Raw genomic sequence first — 17669 nt, forward strand, 5'->3', positions numbered from 1 at the left:
TAGGTTTAATTTTCCTTGACTATTCAAATATTAAAACGCTTGATGATCAATATACAAAACAAACTCCTTAGGAAGAAGATAATGTCTCCACTTCTTCAATGCATGAACTATAGCATAAAATTCCTGATCATAAAAAAAAAAAAAATTCTTTTTGCATTATTCAAATTATCACTAAAACAAGCAACGAGTCTACCTTCTTGGCTCATAACCGCTCCTATTGTAGTACCACTAGCATCAAAGTGTACTTGAAACACCTTGTTAAAATTAGGAAGTGCTAAAATAGGCACTCAATAACTTTTTGTTTCAACACATTAAAACCCTTATCTGCTCCAACAATCCACTTGAATTCTTTCCTATCCCCTCTCATTGTTTCAATCAAGGGTCCACAAATACAACTAAAACCTCTTATGAACCTTCTGCAAAAACTAGCCAATCCATGAAAAGATCTTACCTCTGTTGCACTCCTTGAAGTAGGCAATTGAAGGATAGCCTTCACTTTCTCTAGATCTATTTTCAGACCTTCTATTGAGACTACAAATCTCAAGTACACCAACTCCTTTACAACACTGCACTTCTTTAGGTTTATCAACAACTTTTCTTCTCTCAACTTATCAAACACCTTATGAATACGAATCAAATGCTCCTCCAATGTCTTACTAAAGATCAAAATATCATCTAGGTAATTAAAGACAAATTTACCTTAAAACTCCTTCAATACCTCATTCATGAGCTGCATGAAAATGCTCGGTGCATTGGTTAGCCCAAAAGGCCGAACTAACCACTTGTACAATCCATCTTTTGTCTTGAAAGTGGTCTTCCACTCATCACCTTCTCTAATATGAATCTGATGGTACCCACTTTTTAGATCTATCTTTGTGAAATACTCAGCTCCACTCAAACAATCCATAATATCATACATCCTTAACAATGGAAATATGTACTTGATTGCGATCTTTTTGATAGCACAGAATCAGTACACATCATTCTCCATTCTTCTTTGGTGCTAATATGGTTGATACAACACATGGACTCAGACTCTCAAATCAACCCCTTCTGTAGCAACTCATGAACTTTTTTATTCGACTACTTTCTATTGGTGTCATTTTGTGCACTACCTTGTTTGGCAAACTGGCTCCTAGAACCAAATCCATCTGGTGACTGATCTTCCCCATTGGGGGCAATCCATTATGTACATTATCTGATACAATATTAGAAAACTCTCCCAACATATATGCAAGTTCTACATGTGGGTATGTGCAAGATCATGGTGTGCCAAAAAGTGGCAATGTAAAAAACATGTAGTTTTGAAACACCTAAAAGAGTTTCAAAATACACTTTCGACTTTTTTCCCACCCATCCTGGTACCAAACCAAAAATGCAATACCTTGTCTAATCAAGTATCCAATTTGAGAACGAGTATCATATTTGAGAACGTGTAATTGATTTGGGAATGGGTATCCAATTTGAGAATGGGTACCCGATCTATTTTCCCAAATCGTGGCACCAAATTCAACTATAAAGGGAGTGGGGGCCAATTTTTAAGATAAATATTGATTTTATTTACCAAATTCAAAGGGGGTGCCAACTTTTAAATTATATCAAGTCCTTATAATATAGTTATAGCATAATTGGGGGGAGGGGCACAATTATTATATATAGTCAATAAAATTAATTATATATTATTAAATAATTATTATTATTTATTATATAATTTTTTTATTATATAACTATATAGTTATATATATAATGGGTCGAAAGGGGTCATAGGATTATCTATGACCTCTTTCAACATATTTCATGACAACATATGTCCTTAGGGGTCTTAAGACCCCTAGGGCCCTAGGGACCTATTCCATTTGTTCGAATGGGTCAAAAGGGATCATAGGATAGCCTATGACCCCTTTTGATGCATTTCATTCTAAAATATGTCTTTAGCGGTCCTAGGTCCCCTAAGGACCTATTAAATTTGTTCAAATGGATCGAAAGGGGTCATAGGATAACCTATTGTCACTTTTGACATATTTCATGATCATGTATGTCCCTAGGGGTCGTAGGGACCTAATTCATTTATTTGAATGGGTCGAATGAGGTCATAAAATAAAGTATAATCATTTGTGTAAATTAATTTACTAATTGAACACAAGCAAATGCAATAATATTGATTATAGCAAGTACAATAAAAACTTGCAATCACTACTTTTCTTCCTAGTTTTCTCACTTTGGAAACTACTCATGAAAATTAGTGTCCTATGCATAAGTCTTCTTCACATACAAAAGCATTCGTAGGATCACAAAGAAAATGAACAATATACCATGTCCATATAATTTGGAGAGGAAAAATGTTTATTTTTCATAGTAAATTCAACACAACAATTTTAAAAAAATCATCTTAAAAACTATAAACTAATCACTTCCATCACTCCTCATTTATTTTCTTTTGCAATAAATAAACTCCATTGGCTTGATTTCTAGTTCGAAAAAACTATGTTATTGGCTAGATATGGACCTTATTTAATGGGATATAAAAGCTTCAAAAGTCCCTCAAGCAATCAAAGACACATGCCTTCTGCAATCTTGGTTTCTTTATCATCAATTATCCTCAATTTTATCACAAAATAGATCGTCATTTTACACTGAAGATCAAGAAAACTCAAGTCGCAATGACAGCATAGAAAATAAATCTAGAACATTACTCATCTCATAATAGATCTTATGCATTTTTCTAGTTTGATATAAAGCGAGAGTTAGATAGTGAATGTTCAACCATAAATTATTCATACAACTTTATGTTTTATACATGTGTTATGTATAGCAATTGACATAATTGTACAATACTACTGGTACAATTATTAATGTAAACATAATTAATGTGTTAATAATGAAGAATGTATTATAGCCTTTTTTATAAGAATATATTAAAAATATAATTGATAGATGTTGCTCTAGTAAAATATTTTAGCCCTAAAATGATACAACTTAACACCATAATAAATTTGAAAATGCTATTAATTACATCACTATATTATCACATTCTTTAAAAAAAATTAATATATGTTCAATATTATTACATTCAATATTCATCTATATAGACTAATATATCTTCATATCTATGAATTTTAGTAAATAAAGCTTAAAATATATATCTAAAATCATTGAACATTAAAAAATATAATGAAATTATCGTATTCTAGGAGGTTTATTCTAAGGATGTGCGCACTCCTTCCCCCATTGACTAATGTGAATAAATATTACATAACACGAGTTCTGTCAATCAGAAACTTTGAAAAGCTTTAGTGTTTAGTAAAAAAACAAAAAATACTGTAATTTGTAGCCGCCCAATTTATTTAAATTCTCACATAAGTAAAATTATGATATAATTATTGAACTAAGCTCTTTGGGGTTTTTCTTGGCCCTTGCCCTTCACATGCATATACGTCACAACTAATGCCGTGCTCACTACTTCACAATGACATTGTTACTGACGCAAGGGCCGACGTCCGCAGAGTCTTATGGAGCGAACACGTGGATCATTGTTAATTCTACCATTTTCCTAACCTTGTTTTTCTTATATATATATCTGCAGTACCCTGCCAAGATATGAAACACAAGAAAACATTATTATCAACGGTTGTGGAGTGTGTAATACAACATGGAGCAAGTGAGAGTGAAAGTGCTGGGCACAGAGAGAAGTCCATTCGCCATGCGCGTCTTAATCGCCCTCGAAGAGAAAGGCGTGAAATATGAATACCAAGAAGAGGATCTGCCTTCCAATAAGAGCGATCTCCTCCTGCAGATGAATCCGGTGTACAAGAAAGTACCTGTACTCATCCACAATGGAAAGCCTGTATGCGAGTCTCTCATTATTCTTCAATACATTGATGACACATGGAGCTCTCCGAAATATTTGCCGGCCAAGCCATATGACCGTGCCCTTGCCCGCTTCTGGGCAGATTTCACTGATAAGAAGGTAACGGTTTTCCCATTAATGTATCAATTCCTTCCAACCAATCCGTTGATTGAAAAAGTTATAATGCAAGCGTTGTTTTTCTTTTGCAGTTATTTGACTCGGCGTTTCGTATAGTGTATTCAAAAGATGAAGATAAGGAGCAGGCCAAGCTTGACATGTTGGGGAATTTTCAATATTTAGAAGGTGCGTTTAAAGAAATGACGGCTGGAGGATCTCTGCCTTTCTTTGGAGGAGAGTGTTTCGGGTTGGTGGATATTTCTTTAATTCCATTTGCATCTTGGTTCCATACATTTGAAACTATTGGGAATTTCAAGATACCGTTTGAGAGTGAATATCCGCTGTTGGATGCATGGGTTAAGAGATGTATGGAGAGGGACAGTGTCAAGAAAGTCCTTCCCTCTCCTGATCGAGTTCTTCAAGTGCTCAAGACATTTCTTAATGGGCTTTAGACTGTATTTGTTAAGTGGTTTAAGTAGCTAGCGCGCGAAATAGTGTAAGGTTAACTTGCAAGTATTATTTAGATGTATATTGTAAGGACAAATATATATTGTAAGGATTGCCCCTGCAAAACCAATGCCATATCAGCAGTCTCCATAAAATGCGGAAAAATTCACTGCATTCCTCTGAGAAAGCAGAATAGGAAATAGGTAACTGTAACTAGCTTGGAATAACAATTACATATTGCAACCCTAATCACTTCAAAGCATTTAGTAGATTGTGTTGAATGCGTAATATGTGATCATTACTTACACTGGTCTGTATGGAGAATTTCTCTGCAACTACATTTGCATGTTGTCTTTTGCCGTTTCTTTTCCCTTACCATGTCCGCTTCGAAATCAATGGAATCGGTCATTTTATCATGCACGGCAAAGGCAACAAGAAGAAGCAGTAGGGGCTAGCTAATGGAGGTAAGGCACCAGTTGATTATTAGTTCTTTTGCCGGAGAAGTCTTATGTGAATCAACCTGTCAAGCAACTGCTCCTCCTGTGCACCCATATCATCTTTCTGAGTCTTTCTATGGCAGATGGTCGGTACCCATGTCCTGCCATTTTATTTTCTGTATCCCTGGTTGCATCTGGTTTATCATGCTTGAATCTTGTTTAAAAACTGTGATACGATTTCAGTATATTTTCTTTTATCAATATTAAGTGCATCTAACCCTGGAGCCCTTGAAAACCTTGTTATGCCTGGTCGGCAGATGTGCCATCAGTTATTGTTATCTTACTGTCTTAGTAATTTTGTAACGGCAACAAGTCTCTTCAGGTGACAGGACAGATACTCCCTGTTTCGTTTTGTGAAAAATGTTCTATGTGTTTGAAATTGCTTAATACACAACGCAAAGCTATTCTGGGTCTAAGTCTGTAAAGATTCCCGAGTGTTGTATAACTCGGTTATTTAAATTTTCAAATGCTGAAATCAATATATGTTACAAAACACATCATTGTTTCAATTCTTTCTAAAATGAGACAGACCTCAATATAAATTCTGTATAATGATTGAACCGTATGAAAATAGTAATCTTATGAGTTCTATAGTTTCATACCAACAATTCTGTGGAGTAAATATTTGGATTAAGAGTAGCGTCTACCTTGAATTAGATATCTGGAGACATTTAAGTATGGATAGGGGTCAATATTGTGACATGATTTAATTAAAATAAACTACGAGTCAATAAGAGAGTGATTGTACTACCTTACCATTATGTGGTGGGGTCCAAATTTTTATGATTGATTATGTAAGGACTGCCCCTGCAAAACCAATGCCATATCAGCAGTCTCCATAAAATGCTCAAGTCCTTTGAATCTTGACTAATGTTAACTATCATTAACTTTAACTAAAATGATACATATATATATATACTCAAGTTTAAAAGAAACTATAAATTTGTTATGATATGTTGTTCCCTTCTAATTAAGGAAAAATATTTTATTACTTTAATCTAAGCAATAATTAAATACCGAATTAGTCGGTGACTCGGTGTCTCATTAAGTGGGTTATGACAGCTAGTTTGACTTTTCTTGAGGGCGTTAAGGTGTATAAGACGTCGAGAAGATATTCCATGGCATCGATGAAAATACTGTTCACTGTTGGATTACTTTTGCGTCAAAAAGGGATTTGGGTAATGTAAGGACTTGAGTGAATGTCAAATTGAGCCAGGCTTCTGAGTTACTATTATAAATTATAATTTTAAGGGAATATTTGTGTAAGAGGGTCTAAATTTAATCTCTTTTTCCCTAGTTTCTATGTCTGGGTTCTGAGTTCCAATGATGAATTTTCTTTCAACTGGTTTCTAAGATGTCTCTCACCCTAATTGCTCTCACCATATTTAAGGATTGCAGAATTATACTAACGCTTGCACTGAGAACAGGCGCAAGGGTATAGCTGAGTGTTGCATACAATTATTTTAAAAATGTGTCGTCCTTGTTTCATAGGAAAGTACTGTGGCCTTATTTAATAGGAAGATATTTTGAGAAAATAAATGATGCTTTTAAAATGCTCCCGACTGACAAATAACTAAAACTGGAAAACACTCATGAAAATCAGAATATATCGGCATATATCTGAAAAGCAACAAAAATAAGTTCCAAATTGTTTGTGTCAGAAGGTTAGAGAGCAGGATGGCACATGCACTTGCAAGAAGAAAACAACATAGGCAATACTTGTACTGTGAGAAGATAGATATTGAAGTAAATCAAATGGTACATTTGATTTTCTAGTGGCATAGCACACAGAACCAGAATTTAAAGAAAATAATATAGAAACAAATATTACATTTTATCAGACTAATACGCATTTCCATTAGAGTGGCACCAAAAGTACATTAGATTCACATTAAATTTACAAATAAATCAGATATTAATCAAGTTTGATGGTATAATCTCAGTCACATGAAGTTTCTTGAGATCATCTTCATTTGTATTGACAAGCATTAGGAGAGGGAAAGATTTATTCTCTTTGTCCCACATCTTGTAATGGACAAGTCCAGTCTGTTTTCAGAAAGCTAATGCCAATGCAACAGATAATGTCCAAATTGATGCTTTTTGGAAGTTAGTGATATTTTTGTTTTGGGGAAAGTTGATTATTTTCTAACTAAAATTTAAATTTTTAATTATATTCTTTTCTATAATTATATTCTTCCCTGTAATATGGTTTTTTTTCACAAATTGAACGAGGCAAAATTCTTTTCTATAAATTAAAATATTTCCATTCATGTCTTCAAGACAAGCTAAATTATGGTATTATAGATTATTTGGACAAAGTAAAACAATGATGTCACTGATATTAGAATTTCATTAAACGAGAGTCCATAACTATTGATAAATTGTCATGATTTCTTCAGCTTCTTTATTATTATATAAATAAATAAATAAACCCAACTTTTTTTCTTCAAACTTTATTAAGTAATGTTGATATTTGAATATCTTCTCATTATATTCTTTTCTTTAAATAAAAACATTTCCTATCATTGTTTTTTTAAACGACAACCAACATTGGCAACGAACATGTCCTTCATCACAAGTTAAAATGTTTTCAAGTTTCAACAATCAATATCCCAAAAAAGTCATTCAGAAAGCTCAGTCCTGGCCTGCCCGTAAGAGAGGTATGTTTTTTCGATACCATAGACAGGTTGAATGATTCGTTTCTTGCTGGCATTAGCAAATGGAATCTTGAGGTGATTATCGAAATTGCTTCATACAGAGCGATTTTGTTGGGCCCCGTTGTATTGCAGCTGAGCGGCGCATGCATGCTCCATAAGAGGCAATCATACTATCTTCAATGGATATTTCAATGATATTTGGCATAGCCTAAATTAAAAGCAGAACTAGGCTCTCGGTAGATTCCTAGGCATATTTACGACTTACTGGATTGATCACGACAAGCAGCTCTCATGTAAGCGTTGACGTCACTAAAATGCTTAGCCGGGACATGCTAAAACATCTTATGTAGGGCTTGAAGTTTATCACATTCCATATTGTTACCGACATTATTTTACCTTTGTATTTATACCCAAAGGCCAAATGATTTACATTACGATTTTCTTCAATAAGGTGGAAATTTAGAAATTGTTATATCTACAATCTCTGTTTTTTGCGGTTTTCTGAGGCGTGGGGTTGTCTATATTGGTTCTGCTCTCAATCCAAATGATATCGCTAATAGTAGATCCCCCATTGAATAGGTAAACAGACTATCTAACTCACGAATGTTATGATTCTGGATCAATCAGCTAATAATACCTCAATTACTGTTCTATACAGAGATTATCCAGGGATGAACCAGCTAAGCCCTTACTCATTGAATGCCCTCCCATCTACCTTGTGCCCCCTCCTCTGCATTGATATAGCACTGTGTAGGGGGATCCCCAACTATAACCAACATTTTAAGGGAACAACTATGAGATGCATTTATTAATATAGATAACTAGAAGTTGTGTATATACACACAGCTGTTTTATTATGTACCAAAATAGTTGTATTGTGACTATTTGCATAGATACAAATAGTGTGATCATATATACATCTAATTTATCTATATGCCTAGATACCCATAGATATTTGGTACAACCAATCCACTTCCCGATTCTGGAAAACGTATTAATCTTCTCATTCCCTTCAAAATAAAATACTAACAGGGGAATGAAGAGGATTCATTAACCTTAGAGCATATCATTAACAGAGAAATTAATTCTACTTTCAAAAATAGATTATTAACAGAGGAATTGATCATTAATAGAGGAACAACACTCAAATTATTGACAGAAAAATATAACAATCAATTTGAATGCAGAAATTTACCTCAACACAAATGCAGATGCATCTGGCTGTAGCAGAAAAAAATTGAAAACTTTTTAGACAGATACAGATTTTTCAATCCACAACTCCTGTGCGCACTATTGTTGCTCAAGTTGGAACTGAGTCAAGGGCCACAGAGATCCACCGCCACCAAGGGAAAATAAGCACTAAAAACCAGAGGGGGATTCCCAACAAATAATCGCATAAATGTTTCAGCTGCGGTAATAAAAGCAATAAAAAGGGGTTACAAAGGAAACGAAATATAAGGGGTTTGATATCTTGCATAACCAAGATAGTACAACAGAGCAATGGATAAATCAGTATTCAAAAATTTGTACTTACCCACATTATAGAGTAAACAAACAAGGTTGCATGCTTAAATAGATAATAGAGTAAGAGCTCTTCTAAATGACTTAATCCAGGTACCTAAGATATAAACACTGCCCTGTATCTAATCTATTTCTACCAACATTTACATAACTAGAAGAAGTCATAGATATAAATATATTACTCGCTACCCTTTATCTAATCTTTTTCTACCAGCATTTACACGACTCTTCTCATATGTTGTCCTCCTCCATTAAAGAAAAGTTAGTCATGTATAGGTCTGGTAGAATTATCATAGACTCTAAAACAACCATCACTTAATCAGAGCAGAGTGGTTATAACTTAATGGAATCTGTAGTTAACCTTCCACAGGTCAATGGCTCTACTATTGGATTGAACCTCTGCTATACGCACAAACTTGAGGTTTTCCAACATGAGAGGGAATGGGTAATCTTGGATTGAACCTTTGCTATACATACAAACTTTAGATTAAAACTGCATGAACATGGTGTATGGCTTGGAGCTTCCCACAAACCAAATAAAATATATTCATAATCTTGAAGTAATCTGTGAAACCTTACAACCACATTCATCAAGGACATGGTACCTGATTTAAAGGTAGGCTAATTAATTGAGGATATGTAGCTATTTACTAGAGTCTAAAGGCCCTGAACTAATGAGGCTTTAAAAATGTTAATTATTTAACCCTCTCAAACAGTAAAATAAATTAATCATACCAAAATGAAAAAAAAAATCCAAGAACCTTTGCAGTCCTCCAACATAGTGTATGCTGAAAAGAAGTTTGTCTTGTTTATTAAACAGATGGTAAATTGAAACTTACAAAAATAACTGCAACAAACTATAAATGAAAATTGAATAAAACACTTAACATAAACCAGAAGATTGCTAATGTTTAATCTGTTCTAGAATTTGTTGAGTCGATCCATGACCGTCACAAACCATAGAACTGTGTATATGGTATGCTGGAGAGTGATAGTTTATTGCTAGTACATTGTAATGCCACACTAACATTTTGAGACTAATCCACTACTTTGTCATGGAAATATCCTTCTATTTTAGACTTCAAATGTAACGCAATTCAAAGTATTGATCCTTGTAAATATAATACTAAATTTTTCATGACCTACAGTGGTACATTGAGGATGAATCTATAGAAAGCGGAACGAGTTTTGAAGTGGAAGATTATTTAGCCATAAATCCCAATATTCACCAAGGGATAGGTGTTTACCCAATTTTAAGGGTGTTAACAGAATATTAGTTACAATTCCATGCTCACACACAGACAATAGAAATGCCAATGTTCAATTCAATTCAAAGAATAAATGCCTGTTCAAATTAGGGGAAAAACCCTTATTTTGTAACAAATTTATAGAAACCTTGAAAATTGATAGTTCAAACCCTCAATACAAGATCCGGCACCACCTACAGCAGATGGTCCATCCCCAACAATACTAGCTTTTATGTAGATATAACTAAACCTGTAGTGGGTCAAGAAGCAAGGGTAGCATTCAGCATCATTGATTCCATTATCTATATAAAGTAGATCCAAGGCCAGAACCGACCCTTTCAGCTTACCCATCAGAGGCAGAGTAATGGTCAGGAGCAATAGATACATGGGTTGTAGACATAAGAGGCATTTTCGGTTGGCCTAAGCAGTCCCATGTCCTGGGAGGAGAAAGGATATGGTAAGGAGCAATGTATATTCTAGTTGTAATAGATAGAGAGACCCGGTAGCAGCAAGAGAATAAACAGAGACAAATCATAAAATAAAATAAACCTAAGAATATACTAAAAAAATTGTACACGGAGAGTCATTCACTCAGAAACCCTATCTAATATTATAATATATTTATAAGGTCATTTTGCCAAGCATACTTACATTTCATGGACGCTTTCTTTTCCAACCTGTGAAACCCTGATGTTGCTGCCTCCTTTCTTTTCCAAATTTCACTGTTGTGCTGATTCAATATCATTCGACCCGTTCTTAGCTGGACTCCATTGAAAAAGACTCAATGTCGATGAAGAAATCATTCTTAGAAATATAAGAGGGCAAATCCAAAGAAATATAAGAGGGAAAATCCAAAGCACAAAGGCATGAATACACCTGTTGCCTCGTAAAATAGGCTGATCAACATATCTAATAGAATGATTTCTGCCCACCATGATTTCTAATCTTGCCGTTGATAACTCCATTTCTATGATATCTCCTATGGCGGTGCAGTTCATCGGCGAGTACAGACGATATTAAGATGCCGGTGAGCTGAGGATTAAACCACAAAATGTTCAATAGTTATCTCTAATAAAGTTACTTTTGTTATTCTCGTAATTCGAGACAATTTAAAATGTATAAAATATAATTTAACATAAAAGGTATTTTAAAGACAAAATTAATTTTTTTCTCTTTAATTAACGTCTTAAATCCATGTATTGTGTAGTGCAATTTATTAATTAATTTAAAAATCAAGTATCAGTAATTTTGTGATTTATAAATAAATAAATAAATTGCAGAAACTATCACATCTGGTGCATATTTTATGTTGTTTAGCCACATGCGTATATATTGAAGTCAAAAGATGAAGGTCAGGAGCAGGCCAAGCGTGACATGTTGGATAATTTCAAATTGTTAGAAGGCGCTTTGTAAGAAATGTCAGCAGGAGGATCACTGCCTTTCTTCAGTGGAGAGGAGTTTGGGTTGTTGGACATCACCTTCATTCCCTGTGCTTGTTGGTTTCATACCTATGAGACTATTGGGAATTTTAAGATACCGTTTGAGACTACTCATTGCTTGATACATGGGTGAAGAGATGTATGGAGAGGGAAAACGTCAAGAAAATTCTTCCCTCCTCTGATCGGATTCTTGAAGTGGGCCTCAAGATGAGTAAGAGATTTATGGTAGATTAAATTGCTTGTTCTTAATGCGAAGGAGGATGTATTTGTTAAGTTGTATAAGTGCATAGCTTGTGTCAGAGCGATAAGACACTTAGATTCTAGGATAATTTTTAAAGACGCCCCTAAATTAATGTATGAATTTTTGGTGTTATGTTAATATTATTTTATTTGGAAGCATAGGATCATGTTGATCTTGAACAATGAAGTGTCATCTAAAAGGTTTTGTTTTCTAGTTATTGCACTTGTCATAGGCAATGTATTATTGTATTCAGTTTGCACAATTACTAAATTAGTTCAAAACCTATACACCAATCACAATTAATGATTTTTGATTAATTAAAATATTTCTAAAGATTTTTTATTCATTTGCAAATTTTATATTCCATACAAATTATATGATTGGCTAAACTCATTTTGTGTTATAGGAGTCGTTTTTTCGGAGGTTCTCCACAATGCAATATTTTTGGCTAGATTCAAGGTAAAATAGGAGTTACATGGTACTTGCTATGCTAAATAGTTGTATAAGTTTTAGTTTTTGGTTAATGAAATTTAACACAAAATCAAATATGAGTACAAATGTTTGAAATTCTTTTTATATTTACAATTATATGTGAGAGTATAATGATTTTTTACACTATTTTATTTATTCATTTATAATTATACTTGAAAACTTAAGATTTATAAATTTTTATCACTTTTCACAATAATTCTATACTTATATACTATTTGAATTATAAAGTAAATTTATTAGAATTTATATAAAATAATTATAATTTGTATTTGATACTTACAAATACAATTAATAATAACAATAAGGCAAGTACATGCCACTACATGGCACTTGTTTTATTTTGGAATAAAAGATTATGATACATTTCTAAGATTGGGTATCCTCTTTATATATATTATTTTACTAATACAAATAGGCTTTATTGGGAGAAAATGACGAGGAATATATTTTACCAACATTTTTTAAAACATGTTTTATTCGCGTTCTTTATATATAACAAGTGAGATGGTTTTTTCTATTGAAAATCATTAATCAACATTACATTGTCATTTGAAATGAAGCACAACTAGGTCAACCCACAACATATAAAAAAACAAAGAGTAACAAGTATCAAAGAGTTTGAAATACACAAGGCATCTTTCCAATACATAAGAAGTAAGAATATCAAGAGTAGAAGGCAAAGCTGAAATCATCTACCACATAATCTAGGAAGTCATTGCTAGAGTCAAAGGGTGTGACATTGAAAGAGAGGTAGCTTGGTTCACAAACAAATCTAGATCCTTAGTCATTTGGCCTCCTTGGTGCGTGTCTATTAGTTCCCTATAACTTATCCATTGTCTACTGCTTTAAGTTGATGAATGAATTCAACCAGGGTGATATCGAATTCAGTCCTATCTTTAATTGGTGAAAGATTTAGATAACAATTGACAATCTAATAGAAAATATATCATTGTAGTCAATATTTCATATATTTTTATTATATATTTATTTCCATTAAACTTGTTAAAGATTGAAAATTATTATGAGTATACTATTATTAAAATAATAAAAAAAAAATTTAAGATATTATTTGAAACATTGAAAAAAATCTTTTGTATCTAATATATGTAAAATCAAATTATAACATGAAATTAGATTTTTTTTAATTAGATGAAATTCATTTAATTAAATAAGTGGATAATTTGATAAAAAAATCTACAATAAAATTTAATATATGACTTTGTTTATAATTATTAATATGATATGATTGAGGTAATGTAATAATGTAGAAAAGAACTCTCTTGTCAATATTCAAATTTATCTTAATTGTATACAAACATGATATTAGTGTTAACTATTGTAAACAAATGAAATGTCTTGAGTACCCTTTAGCAAGACAAGATAAATTCAAATTTGTATATTGTATTGCACAAAAATACAAATGACTATTTCTAAGATAAGTGCCTAAAACAAAAGGGTTATTTTCTTTTGAATACATTCATTTATGTTTCTATCAATTGTTTGAATTTGTATATTCTTCAATTATATTCCCAAATGTGTATTGACCATACTTAACCTACTATTTCTAACTGATATAAGAAATCTAAATTGAGCTTTTGTTGTGGTTATGTTTGCCTTAATGTTCCACCCTTTTTATCCCTCTACTCAAAAATTATTTTACAAATGATTCTTCTAAGGATTGTAGGATATAAAACTTTCATAGTTTTTAATTATTTATCAAAAAAAATCATTTCTTCCAATTGTGTCTATAATTTAAACTTATCAAGGTCGACCTAATCTTAGAATGAGGGGGATATTAAGAAATGTTTGAATGTAAGATAAACAAATAAAACTCATATATGAATCCAAATAATTGTTTTAACCTCAAAGTTGTTACTAGTTTAAGAGTAATTAAGTACCTAATTATCTCTATATATCTATTTAAACCTTTATAAATAAGTGTTTCATGGAGACATTTTAAAAATTCATAAAAGTGCTAATTACTATTTTCTTTTGGTGATAATGTCTGTGAAAAGAAAAAAGAAGAATGTTAATTATAAAGAAATGGTGATTGATTCTGAAGGTGCAAGTGAGGAAGATGGTGAAAGCAATTACTTTGGTGGATTGATTTAGAAAATGTTCAAACCACCAAGTACTTTCCCTTCCCCTATTTCTTCTCATTTGGAGGAGGTTAAAGATAGTATGCAGAAGAAGGAAGATGTCACTAGTAAGAAGGTTGACACTAGTGATGGGGAGGAGGAGTTTTATTAACAAGCCCCATGATTCAAATATTTTGAAGAGAATATCACCCATGATGTCTCTATTTCTTTCAAGAACTCACCATAAAAAGCCTCCCTGAAGAAATTGAAGGGAAGAATGAGGGAAATACAAAAATGAATCTTCCATTTACTAATCTCAAGGACATGAATGAGGTCAATCTGAAGGTACTATAAGATGATTTAATAGGGTATGGAAAACAATGAATTCAATTTCCATGTATACCTTCAAAATAGAACAATGGACTTTTAAATCCACCAAAAAGCTCAATCTGAATTATAGAGCCATAAATGCCAAAATGGAAGAAGTTGTGAATAAGCTCAATGAGGGACATGAGAATCGAGCTATAGGGGATGGTTTGGAGAACAATTTTCTACAAGGTTTGGTGAACATAATTGATAACTTAGAAAACACAACTAAAAATATGGTGAAAATTACCAAAAACTCTAGGAGGTGATGGTGAAGAGCATTATGTAAATTTGAATGTAGACAAGCTTACGATGTTGGACCTTGATGACTCCAAGTTTTTCAAAGAATCTTCTCATAGGAAAAAAATAACAAGGGATACTACAAGAAAGATGAAGGCCAAGACTAATGAGCTTAATAGAGAGAAAGTCAAAGTGGTCATGGAGAAGCTCAAGGAAATGCAAGAGAAGATGGCTCTTGAGAAAACATAACATTTGGTTAGTTCATGGGCTTTCTTATTGTCCTCTTTTATCTTTTAAGTCTAGTGAGTGGGTATGTAGCTATATTTTGTTGTTGTTATCTATTTACGTGTAGTGCTAGTTTTGTGGTGGGTTGTTGGATGATGGGGGCTATTGGTTTACTTATCAGTATTATTTCAAACTAGTAAACTATTTTTAATATATTTATGTAATCTTTTGTTGGGTTTTTAGGTCCCTATAAAACATGTTTTAACCCTTACTCAAAAACAATGTCATGAATTATAATAATGTAAAACTATATGATATATATGGTTAGAATTTTAGTTTGATATGTATGTCTAAAGTATGTAAAAGAATTTTGTTATCAATACAAGGTTAACATAATCATGATTTTTAAAGATGGATGACAATATGAAATAAAAAATAATAACTAATAAAAATATAAAAATTCTTCAACATATATAATTATAAACTTCATGTACATAGTTATCCATTAATGAACTATCAAAATACATATTCAAGCATGAAGTAGTTGTTAAATGGATAGAATTAGTTTTGAAATTTTATTGTCATACCAAATTAGTGTAATCACCCAAAAATGGCCATCTAGACTGTTCTTCCCCTTTCTATCATTTTTTCTTAATTATCTATTGCTTATTCTTGATGAAATTATCAAAAAAATAGTTATTCAATTATAACTTATGGTTTGACCACTATATCCTAACTCCTTTTTAATTAAAATGAACTTTCTCCCCTTTTATTAAATAAAAGTCCCCACTTCCCACTTATCCTAAAGTGTGCACACATAAAGCATTTTCCCCATTTAAAAAATAAAAGAAGGGGCATTTTGTCTCGTATAAGGGACACAAAAGTCAACTCTTGATTGAGATTGGTTGAAATGCTTATGCATATAAATTATTCAACATTCATCCTCAACCTTTGATTAGATCTCTCTTGTCCTTTGATCTCTATCATCTGTATATGTTTATAAAGGAGAGTTATCTCCTCATCTCATTTCTCATGCTTTTGTACTAACTTTATGGTGCAAGTTTTTTAAGGTACTCTTTGGAGCTTTGGAGAGTTTATGACATCATTGTATCCATGCTTGCCTTTCATTGTAGCACTATAGCATACTTGCAATAGTTTAGTTTCTTTTCATTCTTTAGACTAATTCATCTAGCTTACATATGAGTCTCTGTAATACTTTCTTGCTTATTAGTTTAGCTTGTATTTGATATGCATTTATCTTAGTTTACATGTTGGTTCTTGGACACTAGCATTGTTGCTCTTGTCTTCTAATCTCCCATTCTATAGTGCACCTTGTAAGGGTTGTATAACTAAGCTCATTTGAGAGCCACAACACCTTCATTTGCACCTCTTGCATGTCATAGTATAAAAAATTTGCACCCATCGTGAGGCTAGACAACATTGTCTAACTCTTGTTCTTACATTTTCATCATTTTGTTGCTTCTTGTTTTGGATCTTTTATTTTTGTAAATAGAATTATTGTGCGATAATTTTCTAGTATCATACAATAATTTATCAAATACCAATGAGATAATTTTTCAGTATTCTATGATACTTTATTTTATAGTGGTGCAATAATTTACTAGTTATTCTATTACATGGCTTCTATAGTTTCTATTGCACACCTATTTTGTGAAATATCACACATAGTGACATAGAGTATCACACCATGAGATTTGATTGCCTGGTTATACTAGGAAGTGTCATACAATACTTGTGTAGTTAGAAGTATCACTTAGCATGGTTTCAAACACTATTTTAGTTTTTAGTTGGCATTTTATTTCTAGAAGTTTTCCATTTTTCCATTTCTAGTTTTCTAACAGTCTAATCAGTGGTTTTGTAGGGTATATTTCAGATTTGCTAACTATGTGATGCCCAAAACTTGTTGTTTTATAGAGGTTGCTCACTTTCTTTCTAAAAGTGATTGTCAAAGACAAAATTTTCAAAAGGGCTGCTAACATTTGTTGTAGGGATGCCCAAGCAAAGTAAACAAATAAACCAAAAATAAATATATGTGTCTTCTTGCATTTTCAAGTGCGGCATGATACTAGTTGTTCCTTTTCATTAGGCACATAAAACTTGCAAGGAAGGGCTCATTTTTGGTAGGAGAGTATGCTCTACACCTTCTAGGTGAATTAGAAATATTGACCCTTCATTTAGTCATTGAAGTGAGTGGGATACTCCACTTTTTAGCGATTTTAATTAACTCTTCTTGG

The 17669-nt window shown here is 32.5% G+C and overlaps 1 protein-coding gene and 2 long non-coding RNA genes across 4 annotated transcripts; 1 reads left to right on the forward strand and 2 right to left on the reverse strand.

Moving 5' to 3' along the window:
• Positions 1 to 3195: 3195 nt before the first annotated feature.
• LOC149547449 (uncharacterized) lies at positions 3196 to 4848 on the reverse strand. Its single transcript, XR_016353870.1, has 2 exons — positions 4718 to 4848; positions 3196 to 4529 (listed from the first exon to the last, which is right to left on the reverse strand). It is a non-coding gene; the product is annotated as an uncharacterized LOC149547449 (long non-coding RNA).
• On the reverse strand, positions 3317 to 11375 carry LOC149547450 (uncharacterized). Of its 2 annotated transcripts, none has more exons than XR_016353871.1 (4): positions 10985 to 11375; positions 8761 to 8973; positions 5665 to 5715; positions 3317 to 5569 (listed from the first exon to the last, which is right to left on the reverse strand). It is a non-coding gene; the product is annotated as an uncharacterized LOC149547450 (long non-coding RNA). The 2 variants fall into 2 exon arrangements; XR_016353872.1 differs by having other exon boundaries at positions 5660 to 5715.
• LOC149547451 (putative glutathione S-transferase parC) lies at positions 3598 to 4680 on the forward strand. Its single transcript, XM_089791645.1, has 2 exons — positions 3598 to 3967; positions 4057 to 4680. Exons 1-2 carry the CDS (start codon positions 3650 to 3652, stop codon positions 4414 to 4416), a joined length of 678 nt encoding a protein of 225 aa, XP_089647771.1. The 5' UTR covers positions 3598 to 3649; the 3' UTR covers positions 4417 to 4680.
• Positions 11376 to 17669: the final 6294 nt, after the last annotated feature.

The sequence above is a fragment of the Cupressus sempervirens genome, chromosome 7, assembly GCF_028749045.1.
Source record: "Cupressus sempervirens isolate cs-2001-9-10 chromosome 7, ASM2874904v1, whole genome shotgun sequence".
NCBI classification, from domain to species: domain Eukaryota; kingdom Viridiplantae; phylum Streptophyta; class Pinopsida; order Cupressales; family Cupressaceae; genus Cupressus; species Cupressus sempervirens.

Coding starts and splice junctions, on each gene's coding strand:
- LOC149547451 (XM_089791645.1), top strand. CDS start 3,650: ATGGAGCAAGTGAGAGTGAAAGTGCTGGGCACAGAGAGAAGTCCATTC. Junction 3,968..4,056: donor CAGATTTCACTGATAAGAAG/GTAACGGTTTTC, acceptor TTTCTTTTGCAG/TTATTTGACTCGGCGTTTCG.